The sequence below is a fragment of the Sparus aurata genome, chromosome 9 (assembly GCF_900880675.1).
Source record: "Sparus aurata chromosome 9, fSpaAur1.1, whole genome shotgun sequence".
Taxonomy (NCBI): domain Eukaryota; kingdom Metazoa; phylum Chordata; class Actinopteri; order Spariformes; family Sparidae; genus Sparus; species Sparus aurata.
In genome coordinates, this window is record NC_044195.1 from 11,418,182 (window position 1) to 11,432,360 (window position 14,179).

General features: G+C 41.6%; 1 protein-coding gene and 1 long non-coding RNA gene across 6 annotated transcripts; one reads left to right on the forward strand and one right to left on the reverse strand.

The window, feature by feature from the left end:
* Nucleotides 1–382: 382 nt before the first annotated feature.
* LOC115588240 (uncharacterized) lies at nt 383–2,802 on the forward strand. Its single transcript, XR_003985295.1, has 3 exons — nt 383–592; nt 1,390–1,494; nt 2,700–2,802. It is a non-coding gene; the product is annotated as an uncharacterized LOC115588240 (long non-coding RNA).
* LOC115588239 (solute carrier family 22 member 5-like) lies at nt 707–14,165 on the reverse strand. 5 transcript variants are annotated; one of them, XM_030428678.1, is made up of 11 exons: nt 12,763–14,165; nt 8,387–8,596; nt 6,798–6,901; nt 6,218–6,372; nt 5,582–5,753; nt 5,145–5,271; nt 4,964–5,064; nt 4,370–4,584; nt 2,792–2,974; nt 2,115–2,250; nt 707–1,488 (listed from the first exon to the last, which is right to left on the reverse strand). In XM_030428678.1, the coding sequence occupies exons 1-11, from the start codon at nt 12,970–12,972 to the stop codon at nt 1,395–1,397; spliced, it is 1,707 nt and encodes a 568-aa protein (XP_030284538.1). In that variant the 5' UTR covers nt 12,973–14,165; the 3' UTR covers nt 707–1,394. The 5 variants fall into 5 exon arrangements, with proteins under 5 accessions (XP_030284538.1, XP_030284537.1, XP_030284540.1 ...); XM_030428677.1 differs by having other exon boundaries at nt 8,387–8,599; XM_030428680.1 differs by lacking the exon at nt 12,763–14,165 and adding an exon at nt 10,096–12,496.
* Nucleotides 14,166–14,179: the final 14 nt, after the last annotated feature.

Consider the following 14,179-nt stretch of genomic DNA (forward strand, 5'->3'; position numbering starts at 1 on the left):
TCGCCACTTTCAGAAAGGACAAAGAGCCATAGTACTCCTATGAGTAGTTCTCCTGCTTCTGTGATATAGTATCTCACACAGATCAGAGAGAGCGCTCTTTGGCCCCACAGCTTACAACCCCATTCATGTCAACCACCTGCTGGATTGAAGTAATATCATCCAAAAGCATCACCACGGCCACCAAGTACTTTACTTTTTATGTCCAAATACGCTACATGTTCAAAGATTGCTTTGGAGAATAAATGTTTGAGTATTGTCTTTAAATTATTTTATTTTTTTCTAAAAACGCGTATTTTCAATGCTTTTACTTTGGAGGCCCCATCCCCTTGTGCGGTAAAAAAAAAAAAAAAAAAAAAAAAAAAAAAAAAAAAAAAACCTTCATAGAGCTGGAGTCCTGAGAATGGATCGGAATTTTGAACTTGTATGAATTATATGTATTTGAAGTTCTTGAAGAAAAATCCTTATAAAACATTTTACAAAACAAAGTCCTGAATCCTGCGGCGGAGCAACATGTAGACAAGCCACGCCCTGTTCCGTTCAGACCACTGACGTGTTCATGTGCCCGAAGAAACTGCAAAATCCGACGGTCAGGGTGAGTTTTACTGTCAAATTAAATCAATAAACTTTATGAAAACACACGTCAACAAACAACAAACCAACATCAGAATCAACTTGAAAGAATCGACTTAAAGAAATCATCACGTCATTATATACACATTGATATTTTATTCGAAGAAAATGATCAATACATTATTTATATACATAACAAAAAATATATGTCTGTATTGCCAACTCTAAGTCTTATAATTTAGCATTGCTCCTGCTGCTACAGTAGTAAACTGAAAGCTCTAATGAAGACTGTACAGAGAATTGGTTAATGATTTTTCTCCTTCCACTCATATTTTACATTTCAATCTATCATATTTATCATATGCACGCTAAGACTGACTGTCATGTCATGTTCATCTTCTCTAACAGCCATTCTTTTTAATCCACGGGAGTAAACCCAGTAAACTACACCTACAGCAAGCAAAGTAAAGTGCTGTGTGATTTTTAAATGTCCCTTTCAAAGTTACGCTGACTTCCGTTTCTCCTTTAGCTATAATGAAAAAACACAGCCTTTATGTGAGTCCATATCTTTAAGTGAACATTTGCAACAGATCTTTTTTGTTCATGCTGTATGGAAATGCAATAAATGGTTGTGACTATTCCTAGGGTGTCAATGAATGCATCATTGGAAGCTCTGCAGGTCCTTGAGTTCTCAAGTCATTAACAACAACACAATCCTGTCAAAATAGAATAAAATCCCATTTTCGGATAAAAAATGTTGTTTTTACGGTGGTTTTTATGTCGTCCATAGTTTGTTTTTTTCCCTTTGTCGTCCGTCAGGAGTCTTATAGATGAGTTGTACAGATGATCTCGGGTGCAGAAGTCTGGTCTTTCGCTGATTTCTTTGGAAGTGGCGTGGAGACCCGTGGCCACCTGAACCTGGAGGTAAGATGAAAAGAGCTGCATTATTCGGGCTGTACGCACACAGTTTCTTTTTAAATCCTATTATCAAGTGTACATAACATCTTGTTCTATATTTTTTTATTTGGTATATTTGTCTTTCATTCATGTTTTGAAGCTATATTTAATATTCTAAGTGCTGTATCGTAGGTAACTGGACGTGTTTGAGTTTATTGAAGACGGTGCACCTCTCTACACGTCCAGTTGCCTACGATTCAGCACTTAGAATTGCCATGACCTAGATGAGAACCTTCATCAACATATATAGTTTGTTCACATGTTAAATGATTGCGTCACCACTTAAATGCCCTTCAGTTTATGCACCACTGTTCATACTGAGAGGACGGTCATCCTCAGCATCCTCATGCTCAGTTAAGTAGAAAACTAGGCATACACAAGCATTGCTCATAGGGTTGATAGCTTAGCATCCTATTATTTATCATAGAGTAAACAGCTGACAACACTGCTCTCAGCAAACAAAAACTGATCTTACTGCGCTGAGTTTGGTTAATAAAAACTCGCTCATACATGTATTGAACACCTTTTATACACACACACACACACACACACACACATACACACAGTGAACTGTTTATGTGACTGACCGCTGTACGAGCCCCATCTGCTGGATGGTGTCGGGCAGCGGCTGTCTGAGGGTCTCAGGCAGGAAGAGGCAGAGCAGAACACTGAACAGCGACAGAGAACCCACGACGATCCACGGCAGGAACTCACTCAACACAACTGGAGACAAAACCAGACCGCAAATCAGATCTGCCTCCTGAAGCATGACATAGTTCAGGGGTCCTGCCAAAAATGCCTCTACAGAGCAAAACAGATGCCATTTTTCGGCATTTGTAGACAGCAGCTCGATTTTAGATACGTCTGGGAGTCTGTGGGAGTCATGAACGAGAATGGAGAAGCTGCAGGTGACAGGAGATAGACCTCCAGTTTCTCAGTGAGGTAACAACTCCTTTTCCCCCATTAACGTTATCAGGGTCCCTATTATCACTGAGTGTATATCCTAAGAATTAACGAATAGGAATTTTTGCCTCGACAACTAATCGTCCGCTATTAAACTCTCCTAACTTTCTCCACGCTAAAAGTAAAATGTGACTCCCTCCTCGTGTATTATTATCTTAATAATGGAAATACAAAAACTAAACTTTCAGAAATATTGCGCTTTCTTGCAGCGCTTGAACTCTGAAGTGGCCCTCCTACAAGAACCCAACTGTCAAAACACACACACTGGCTGCAGCGTGATGTATAAAGTAAAGGAACTCACCCAGCTGCAGCAGGTATGAAGAAACAGAGGACCCCACTCTGGAGAACATGGCAGAAGACGACATCGCTGTGTTCCTGATGACTGTGGGAAACAGCTCACCGGTGAATACGTACAACAACCCAGTGCTGGCCACGATACCAAATTTACTCAGCAGCACCAGCGATAGGGTGAAAGCTGGATGACCTGCAGGCAGGAGTATAGGGCTTTAAGCTAGTGATGGGAGAAACAAAGCATTTTGGAAGCACTGAAAACAATCTACGAAGCAATTCACTGTTCACAAAAAGCTCTCCCCGAATAGCTACTGCCCAATCATGCCATGACTTGGCACTGCAGGCCTGTCAAGTTTCGCATCCCTCAACATGTGTGGTGTGCATGGGGCAGAAATAAAAGAGGCATTTTGTATAGAAAGAGCGAGGAGGGTGGCGTCTTGATGTTAGTCTTTTCAAAATCACCCAAATGTAATTGCAAGGAATAGACCCTTCAGTGTGTTTATCTTCTCTCACATAAACTGCAGCCACTAGCATGCCTGACCACTAACATAAGTTACAGTAGGATGTCAGTGTTGATTTTAAAGTTCAAGAGCAATAGCTAACTACATCATTTTCTGGAACTGCAAGTAAAATCCCTGTTCAGGACTGACATAGCCCCGGTGTCAGAGCCGAGATGCTACTGTTTCAGGGAAACATTATTTGCTCGGTCCTGCGCATTCATTGGATCTGGCAGATTTCCACTGAAGAAACTCCAGCCAAACGTATTCCTTGGATACTATGACATTTGCCGAATACATTTGTTCAAAGCCTTTTATTGTTGTAAAAGTGAAAAAACTGACGGATTAAATCAAGTGAGAGGTAGTGTTATTTTTGTTTAAGCTTTAACACCATTTGTCTTCTTTTTGGAACCAGTGGAGTTGCCCCAGAGAAAGAGGGCAGGTAAAAGGCACTTCCACATTGCCTTAACTTTTCAGCTGAAAGCTCTGTCCACTATTACACCACGTTACACTACATACAGGACAGTCTATAGTGAGAACACAGTCTCGCTAACGGTTTCACATTACTCCACTGAATCAGCAGATGGTGCCAACAAAAAAAACCCAGCAGGACGCCTTCAAAAGCGGGAAAAAGGACGACTACAGAGTTAACAATAATGTCAACGATGCCAGATTGAAAATACTTTAAAAAACACTTTGCAAATGTTTTATGAAGACGGAAACATTTAGATTACATCGTATGTAAGCCTAAACTGTTTACAAGGACAGATCTGTCAGCTGGAGACAGAGTTTTCAGCCAACCCAAGGAGTTAGCTTTTGCTTAACTACCCAGTGCTTGCTCACTACAACTGAAATCCACAATCACTGAGTTGTAATAAGAGGCATCTCTGTCCTCCTTTGAATTTCGATGGTGAATCTGCAACCCTTCTCTTTGTAAACTGCATATGTTCCTTGTCGGGCATAGCTCAAGTCACTAATAAAATCAATATTGTTGAAACTGATTCACTGTCTCAATATTTTTTTCAATAAGATGAATCTTTATATAAAAGCATAAAGAAAAAAAACAGCGGTGTGCAGCTAGCTTGTCTTACCGTGCAGAGTTATCTGGATGAGGAGCAGAGCTATTGCCCCCAGCAGGGCGAGGCTGATAAAGGACAGACGACGAGGAAAACTGCGTGCCGCCAGCCAGCTGGCAGCGTATGCTGGGAGCTCAACGACTGACATCAGGAAGTAGTTTAGGTAGGGGTTGCCAGAGAGAATAGATATGTTGAATGACAGTCCAAAATAGTTTATGCCAGCAGAAAACCTTTGGAAAAGAAGGGAGCAAAACAGTGTTGGGCAGAGAGAACAACACACTGATGATGGTTTGTCATGAGGGTGGTGCCAGAAGAGAGGTCACAAGGCCATTTTAACTAAAGAGTTAATCCTCTGAGAAGAGGAATGTCAATCTCAACATTAAATGGTGACGTTATCGCAATAAGAGAAAAATATTGTCTTGATGGTGGTCTTGAGGAAGTGACGGAGGGTCACTGGGGTAAGTGGGGACAATGAACATCTACAGTAAATTGAAAAAAATAAAACTGGCAGTTGCTCTGGAAGAATGAACTAATGGACCATGCCGTGCTAGAAAGAAGGAAGTTCCTGGATTGCAGGGAAAACTGTGGTGTAAAGGTATTTGAACTCACCAGATGAGCCACAGCATAAGTGTGATATATCGAATGTTTGCGGTCCTCAGCAGATCCAGGAAGCTCAGGGACTCGTCCTTCTCGCTTGTTGTTCTTTCAACCTGGGGAAGGACAGACGCTGCATTACAATAGCCGCTCTCAGTTAGTGTGTAGATCAAGGCTGAGGTTAGAGGTTACTTACATTGCTTGAGAGGAAGATGACACGTGGAGCTTCCACTTGATTCTCCAGAGCTGCTGACCTCAGCAGGGTCTCTGCATCCTGCAAACGGCCACGAGACACCAACCAGCGTGAGGACTCTGGAACCAGCCTGGTGGACCGATAGACGTTTACAGTTAAACATTATTTTGGTGGAAATGGGGGAGGACTCTAGATCAATCTGCTTCATTCATCTGTGCGTTATATACCCATTCTCAGTCATTTAGAGTTAGCACAGCAACAATTATTTAATCTTAAGGTAGACAGTAGATAGAGTGCTCATGCAACAAAGTTTTTTTACTCTACTATTGTTTTGATTCTTTTGTCTGACTGAATGTGTTCTAAAGTAGTTTGCATAAATTCCTGAATGATAACTTGACACAATACGAAGGTATATCTTGAGTGTACTGAGACCATCTCACCACCAGAGAGGGATACAGGCCAGGCCTGGCACAGCCATGAACAGTGACAGATATCTCCATTCCCTGACCAGGTAGGCAGTAGCAGGCAGCAGCATAATAGCAAACACGAAGACAAAAGGCAAGGCCAGGTTAGAAAAGAAAACTCTAGTCGAACCGGTCAGGGTCTCTGAACCTGTGCAAAAAAAAAAAAAAAAAAACTGTGTCAGAGAATTAAAAGAAGCGTCCTCATGCACCTGTTTCTGTTGTCAGACTGTTGAACAAAAATAAAATACAGCTAAGACAGCTCTTTAAGTATTAATACATCATCCAAGATAGTGAAAGGTTGACAAATGTACAATGACAATCACTCAAGGATAACAAGCTGACAATCATTCTTCTGCATTATTAAGAAAAATCTCTTTGCCCTGTCAGCAAAACAAAATTCTCCACAGGGGTTAAACGCACTGGCTGTCTATCCCAAGCCAAAACTTACAGAAGACGGATTTCACATGTGTCATGGGTATGGACAGTCTTATTATGTCCTCCAGCGAGACTCCACTGAGGTCAACAACAGAACAACAACACTACTGTTCACGACCAGTGGAGAGGAGGATAAAAGTCAGCTGTTACAGTATGATCAAAACGAGAAACACATACCTAGTACAAACACAGCTATGTAGCCGGAGAGCTGGCCCAGGCCAATCATGAAGTAGAGCGCGGTAAAGACCGGCCAGGAAGGAGCGAAGGCCTGGGCGCCGCTGAAGACACTTACAATAGCAACAGAGCCAAACAGTACTGGCTTCCTACCGAACCTGAGGTACAAGAATACAACAGAATGGTGTCAGCCACGACAGCAACATACTGTATTATGGTAAGTGGACAGACACTTAAGTAGGAAGATACTGTTGGTGCCTAGTCGCATGATGGTTGTCCATGTTACCAGCAAGCCATGACAGCTTTGTGTTTTTGAATGTGCAGGGTATGTACATGGTGAAGGTTTCTAGATTCTAGGATAAACATTAAATCGTTCAGCTAGCAAAACATCAAAATTACGTTGTTGAGTATTCACCATGAATGTCCTTTTTTCACAGACTGTACCAGACCGACATCTCTTTCAGTCAGTGTTTGGTCAGCTGACCGCTAACTGTCGGGCATACTTTGGCTAAACGTTCTGCCTCTGATAACTCCATTGTAGCTGAGAGGTGTGGCTAGTTTGAACTGAAACTGAAAAAAGTACCGGTCAGAGATCCGTCCGGAGATGAAGCATCCGCTCAGTCCTCCGAGAAAGAAGACGAGAGAGGTCAGAGGCTGTTTCCACTGGTCGCTGCACACCAGGTTAAACTGGAAGACAAGGGACATATTCAAATTCTGCAGCAGACATTCCCAAAAGACACATAGACACTGAAATACAAAGCATGTAGGGGAATGACACCTGGAATGATATGACAGTTGGAAAACACTGACAATAGGCCCAAAAGAAACGGTTCCCCTGGTTACCAGCAGTCGGGCCGATTGGGCGATTCCTTCGACCCGGTCTGTCTTAGCTTGATTTTTCTCTTCTTGTACTTGATTATCCTGAGTCAGTTTGTTCTTCTCAGTCTTCTGCCCAAGTTTCTGAATTCATGTTTCCTGCTTGAGCTGATTGGTTCTCCCTCTGAGCCCAGTCCACCAGCATCCACAGATAGAGGTATGCTTCTGTTTGCATTTTTTATAAGTAATATTGCTTGCACTTTTGTATTATCATGTTAATAGTGGAACATTTTCAGAAATATTGCGCTTTCTTCTATTTCTTGATTGCTGAAACGGCCCTCCGACAAGATGACAAATGAGACTCTTGCCTTAGAGCCTGGTCCTCCAGCGCTGCTCAGAACATTCTCGGGCACTGATTCCTCCAGTGCCTCCAAGCCAGGTCCGTGGTGTCCAGCTCTTCAGAGTGTGGTCCTCCAGCAGGTGTCCTCCTGTATAAACAGCCCCCAAGTTGCTTGGGTTTAGCTGGGGCTGTGGCTTCAGCTTGCCTCTGGACTGTTTTGTCCTCCTGAGCTGTTCTTATGCCATAAGTTTACTTACTCAGGGATGATATGCCTTACAAATGGAAACAGACCTAATACCTCAAAGGATTACAAGTACATAAATCACAGTGTGTTGGGGGTGTGATTGTTGTGATCTCCTCGGCCTGTGCCTTACCGCCAAGTTTTCATGATATTTGAGCCCTCCTTGTTTTCTTGAGTGTCTGTTTCCTACGACTCAAACTCTATGTATGAAGACTTTCTGCTGTTCCTGACATTTTCTGACTGTAGAACCTCATTCAGCTCTCAACCTGTGGAGGTCCACCATGTGCTATAATTCTAAATTGAGGGGAAATTTTCCTCATGAGTGCACAAAGCGAAGATGGCAACAAGAAAAGACACTGCAGGACATCAGAAGGAATATCTGGTGAGTGCGAACTTTGGTCAGAGACAAAACTGAACACACACAGACACACACACACCCTCCAGGCCGGTTGATGTTTGCTATCATGGTTATATTCAGGTATTTATGTCAATGCCAGACACCCTTTATTGGAAAATCGGAAATAAAGTTAAAGACACAAGTTCAGTTGCTGCAGCTCTTGCTCAACATAAGTTGTAGCATTACATCATAGAGTGAGATAACAGATGCAGGAGACCTCAATCCAGTCATGGTCAGTTTCTCATTTGAGCTTCCTCTTGGAATGAGGTCCCTCCTCTTAATGTTTGACAACAGAAACTGTTCAGACAAGTCTGAATTTGTATTTAACATGATGTAGTCCAAACAGTCACAAGGGGGCGGACAGGGGTGGGGGTGTACCTCAGTCACTACGGTGGAATGGTAGTACTCGGTACTGTAGTTCCATCCATCTTTACAGCCCTCCTGCTTCAGACTGGAGAGGAGGATCTCTGGACTCGATCCAAGTGTGGACAGGTTGTGGACCAATTCCAGACTTCCAAGTGTAGACAGGTTTTGCACCTGGTCCAGCATGTACCGGCTACAACTGCTCCTCTCTGGCTGCTCTGCCACCTGCTGACCAGGAAACCAAAAATGATTGATTTTTGTCAATCATTTATTTAAACTTGTGCTGCATGGCACACTCGGAGGTTCTGTAATTGATGTACTTAAAAGACATTTTAAAAGTTCAACTGATGCTGCAAACAGTAGGGGAGTCCTTTATCAAGTTGTTAATTTGATTTTACTGAAAACTTACCTTACCTTGCAACTGAGTTATTAGTTAGAGTTGGATTTCCCAACGCATCAAAAACTGACACTTTGGGACAGAGTTGAAGAGTTGGGAAACACAGAGTGTCATTATGTAACGAGATGGGAATGAGAAAATAAAGTAATTTAAAGTGATTTCCGAATGACCCGATTCTCTTCAATGGCTTTTTATCAACAAAGTCGACCGAGTTGTACTTTGTGAAAGCTACACTTTTTTATCATTGGGCCCAGATTTTACTGTCTGCACTAAATCCAGTTCCATATATGTGAACAGTGAGATTAATAAGTGTAGCATGAATTGCATTCAAGCCAAGACAATTTTATTTACCCAACACATTTCATACATAGGTTAAATTCAAAGTAGACAGTTCAAAGCAGAGGGGATATGTTGCCACACCATGTGATGTTTACAGACATTAGGTCTGAGAATAAGAGTCATTTAGTGCTGCTAAGCTTAAACCCAGTCCACATTTAAACATGAAATTACATTGGTGCAGGGTTATTTCACAAATAAACTCCACCCCGAAACCCCTAACTGAAACAAATAGAGCAGTAAGATCTGGTTCGCTTCACAAAGCTGTAATTCATCCATCAGGCTAAAGAAGGGACAACTGTCCAAAAGTTTTCCAAAATAAAAGATTCCCAACTAACTATCAAACCAATAACACCAGTGTAATTACAATAAATATTCAGGTCAACTTTTACTCTGATTGTTTGATGGAGAGCTACGAATGAAACACAAGACATGAAACCATAATTCTGCACCATTATAATCCATAATTCTCTTAAAAGAAAGCAGGATCACATGCACGACTTTAAAGTAAACAGAGAATCCTCTTGCACCGAACATGTTATCCCAAATTTTACACTCCTCTTACATTTATTCACTGCAGTGAAGACTATTTAACTGTTTATACTGAGGCTGGAGTGTGGCATGACAATAAAAATCAAGTTTTGTTAAAACCAAAACAGTGAGCTGAAAGAAAGTAAAACACTCCATAGAGCTGAGAGGAACTGCAATGTCAGCTGGAAATCTTCTGCGGATTCTTAGCAATCCCTTTCTTATTCAAGTAGTAGTTAATGCACTGAGGGTTTTTTTTGGTTTTTTGGGTTTTTTCAAAAAAGTCACTTTAAGGGTTAAAAAGTTTTTTTTGATTTTGTAAAAAATAAAATAAAAAGGTACATTGCTAAAAACAGGTGTTGAATAAATAGTCTTAATTGTCACATTTAATGATTATTTTGTTAGCTACTTTCACAGTTATTCCTCTTGAACAGGCCTGGATCCAAATCCAGCTAGTTCTGACCTGTGTGGGGATGCTCGCCTGGATCCAGTCCTGGCTCAGGTTGCTATAGGCTGGGATGTGGCAGTGGTGTGAGGGACTGGCCAGCAGGAAAATCACAGACAGGGTTTGATATCCAAATGGAATGCAGGTGACACAGAGCAGGAAGAAGACTCTCCTCTGGAACGGGCCCCAGGTCCCCAGGAACGCCACGGACACCTCGTAGTCCTGCATTTTACTGGACTCTATTCCACTTTATTTTATTCAAGGTTTTTTTTTTACTTTACACCCACAGTCGATTCCTCAATCTATTTAGTGTGGCTAACATATGTTACTGTTATTACAATAGATGTTAAACAAAGAACAAAATGTATATTACACCAATACGTACCAAAAACTGTTACTCTAAATATAACTACAGATACAATTCTCCCACCTATAAAAACAGCAAAAAGTAGAAGTATTTAGTCTCTCTGTACACAAATGCCCTTTATACTCCTGTTGCAGCAATGCCAAGCCTCTCTCTGCCGGATCTTTATGGGGCTTCACACCTCCTTTATCCCTGACAAGACAACAGAGATTGACCTTTCCTCCTCCTCCTTGTCACAACTCCTCATAAGGTCAGAAATGGACAAAGAGCAGGGCAAGGATAAACACTGTGTCTTTTACAAAGGTTACTGATTATTGAGACTATATTTAACAAAATGTCCTGGTGAGATTTTACACACAGCATGATTAAAAAAGCTGGTGCTGAAAAAAAATGCGGTCTTCAAATGTATCACATGTGAAATCAGCTCAACTGTCCCATCTGTTTCGCTCCTGAAGTTTGAAGGCACCACAGCAGCCATCTGCCACATCCCAGACAGCAACGATTCTGTTTTTTCTTCTCTGTTTTTTTAATGGTGGCTGGCAAAGTGTTTCCATCTTCTGGAATCTTCTCAAACAGGCCATGGAATGTCTCCTACACCAGCGCGCAACCCTGCGGTTAATTGTCAGAAACAGGGCTTAAGCCCAGTCAAAATACCTGTTTTTTGGCACTGATGAGTTGAAGAGCCGACAAGGTCAGAACAACCTGGAGCTGAACACGCTCAAAAACGGTGGAGTGTGCTTCAACGCAAAACTCATACAGAAATGTAAGGAGAAGAATCATTCCCAACACAACATGTATCGCCATATAAGTCTCATGAACTCAACTGAATTGAATTGATTGAGTTTTAAAAGGGATTAAAGGATCAGTCAGTCCTTTTTTCAAATCGTGTGCACACAAGATAAAAAAAATATACAGGGAAGTGTTTTCCTGTCATTTGCAGATTTGGAGAAAGTTATTCATGCTGATGCTTTCCTTACATAAGAGACGCTGTCAGTTTTTAACTTTTTCATTATTTAGTGCCACAGAACAGGAAAAGAAACAGTATGTCCAGTAAATGATCAAACCAGGTAAAAGCTTCCAGTGCAGTCCAGTTTTCTCCAGAACGTCAATACAGCTCGAAGTCCCTGCAGCAGAACCAGTTTGTTCAGGCCAGGCTGTGACTAAGGGGTTTTCTTTTAGTTCAGATGATCTTGAAGCTGTGTACAAAGCCTCTGGTCAAATGTCTGATGTATCCCTCATCAGTTCTTAGAAACACAGTCTGCAGATTGTGAATTACTAGAAGAAGGAGGGTGCAGGGGGGCAGTTTCCCATCACAGCTCACGTTGTTATCCTCTCAAGGCTGTGTGTGTAACATGTTTTCAAAGTGTTTAATGAACACGCCACCGTCTTATCTTAAATCTGTCAGGGAGTCAACACTTTCTGTTGAGGGGGAGATCGTAGTGTCAGTAGTTTGTCGGATGTTTCAGTTTCATTTTCTGCAGCTATTCATTATATTTATCTTTCCCATTGTCCAGATGTTTTTAGGTCAAACCAGCTTTAGTGTGACAGATTTCAGCGACATGTGTTTTAGGGGCGTAACAATACATAGATCTGGATCGATTTAGCGATTCAATGAGCAACATTCCGATAGCATCGATGCAAAGTGAAAAAATGTATTCAAGAATCGAATTAATATTGTATTGTGATGAAACTCGCTATTTAGACCCCTAACATGCTTTGGGAGATGAGGTGAGAGATATTTTGGTAACATAAATCTTTGGATTCATAAGAGTTTTGAGAGTTTAATTTGAAGTCATGACTCATTACGGTCACAGGAATGATCACTAATGTCTGATGTCAGTCAGTGGTTAAGTTGCATTTTGGGTTATGTAGCCACCAGGCAGCTTAGTCTGGAGCCCAATAAGGGGCTTTTTGACATATGCGGTTGTAATCCCCAAGATCTGTCAACACACTGTAATGTATGTAAAACTGGTGGCGTAAACCTTTAATACCCCTTTTACACTTGACTTGAATCCCACTAACATCTGGCTTTTGCCTTCAACGGGAAAGGTCATAATCTACATTCATTCTGCTGTCTAATGACTCTGCAGTAGTCACTAGTATTTATCAGCTCGGCAAGTTTTATCCATAAAAACGCCTCCGTGACGCCCACAGATGTCCTGAACACAGCAAAACAATAAGACAAATAGGCAAGGTCTCTGTAGATAGACATGCTACACACCTAGGAGGCCATAACAGGTGATTGAGGGATATTATTTTTATATGACTGACACGTATAAAATCTTAAGGAAAATTCTGAATAGTATACCTCTAATACTGACCTGTGTGGGGATGCTCGCCTGGATCCAGTCCTGGCTCAGGTTGCTGTGGGTTGGGATGTGGCAGTGGTGTGAGGGACTGGCGAGCAGGAACATCACGGACAGGGTTTGATATCCAGATGGAACGCAGGTGACACAGAGCAGGAAGAAGACTCTCCTCTGGAACGGGCCCCAGGTCCCCAGGAACGCCACTGACACCTCATAGTCCTGCATTTTACTGGACTGTGTTCTACTCGATTCTACCTTATTTTTATCTTCCACCTGCTTCAGTACAATAGAACAAAAACCTACATTGAGGACAACGACTACAACTTCAATTCTTCCACCTATACGTGCTGCACTAAGTACAAATGTTTAATCTCTCTAAACACATATACTGTTCAAAATCAGCAGTGTCACCTTCTCTATGTAGGATCTGTCCGGGGCTCCTTTATGCCAGGCAAGTCAAATGAGCTCAACCTCCACCAAGTCTGTGTTGCAACAACTTGTTACAACTCTTCATGTTGAGAAAAAACAACCCGTCTTATCAGAAATGGACAGAGAGGAGGGCAGTAAGAAACACGGTGTCCCTTTAAAAGGTAAACTTGATGATTTGGACTAAATTGGCCTGGTGAGGTTTGAGAGTAAACTAAAGCTCTGAAAACATACAGTTTGAATTGATCACAATGTAAATCTGTTCGCTAGATGTTAGCGAACACTCAGTAATTATATGTTAGGTGTGAGTATATGAAGACTAGAGTGCACCATGAAAATGAAGGTAAATAAAAGAGTGATTGTCACAACTGGCTTACTTCCTGTTGCCAGGAGGTGGTGCAATGACTTTGCCTCCTGTGTAGTTTTATAGTTATAACCACTTCCTGTTTGATGGTGAAAAATGCCTTACTGCTGCATCGGTGTCCAATAAGAACCAACAACCTTCACTTCATACCGTCATCAAGGTTTTGGGGATATTCTGTCCAAATTGGAGGTGGATTTTGTCAATCTTCTAGCAGAGGCACATAGAGGCAGATTAACATGTCATTTCCTGTTGCCACTAGCGCTGTGATAGTAAGCAAACATTGACATCTAAATGTCTTCACGGTGGGACTGTTGCAAATTCAACCCTGCACAGTCGAGTTACAGCAACTTCCTGTTTAACGGAGAATAATTCATATCTGCCATATTGCCCCGTCAGCCTAGGAGGAGGACGTCATTGTTTCAAAACATTTTATTTCTTGCTTGCACTAAGGGATGCTGTGACTGGAAGCAAATATTTGCATGTAAGTTATTTGCATTTTACCCCATCCATCGCCAAAACCACCACCAATAATTCCCCTCATATTTGAATTTTCTCAAGTGGTGACGTCTCAAGGCTGTCACTCGAAATGGTAATATCAAGTTATTTAATGTATTCTTGTTGGCTTAATTGAAGCAGTAGTTG

Bases quoted from the DNA above. Each gene is read 5' to 3' on its own strand.
- LOC115588239 (XM_030428677.1), bottom strand. From the start codon at position 12,972: ATGCAGGACTATGAGGTGTCAGTGGCGTTCCTGGGGACCTGGGGCCCG. The intron at 5,754-6,217 runs GTATGTGTTTCT...TTTTTTGCACAG, and splicing joins CATAGCTGTGTTTGTACTAG to GTTCAGAGACCCTGACCGGT. The intron at 1,489-2,114 runs GTCAGTCACATA...TCTTACCTCCAG, and splicing joins CAGATGGGGCTCGTACAGCG to GTTCAGGTGGCCACGGGTCT.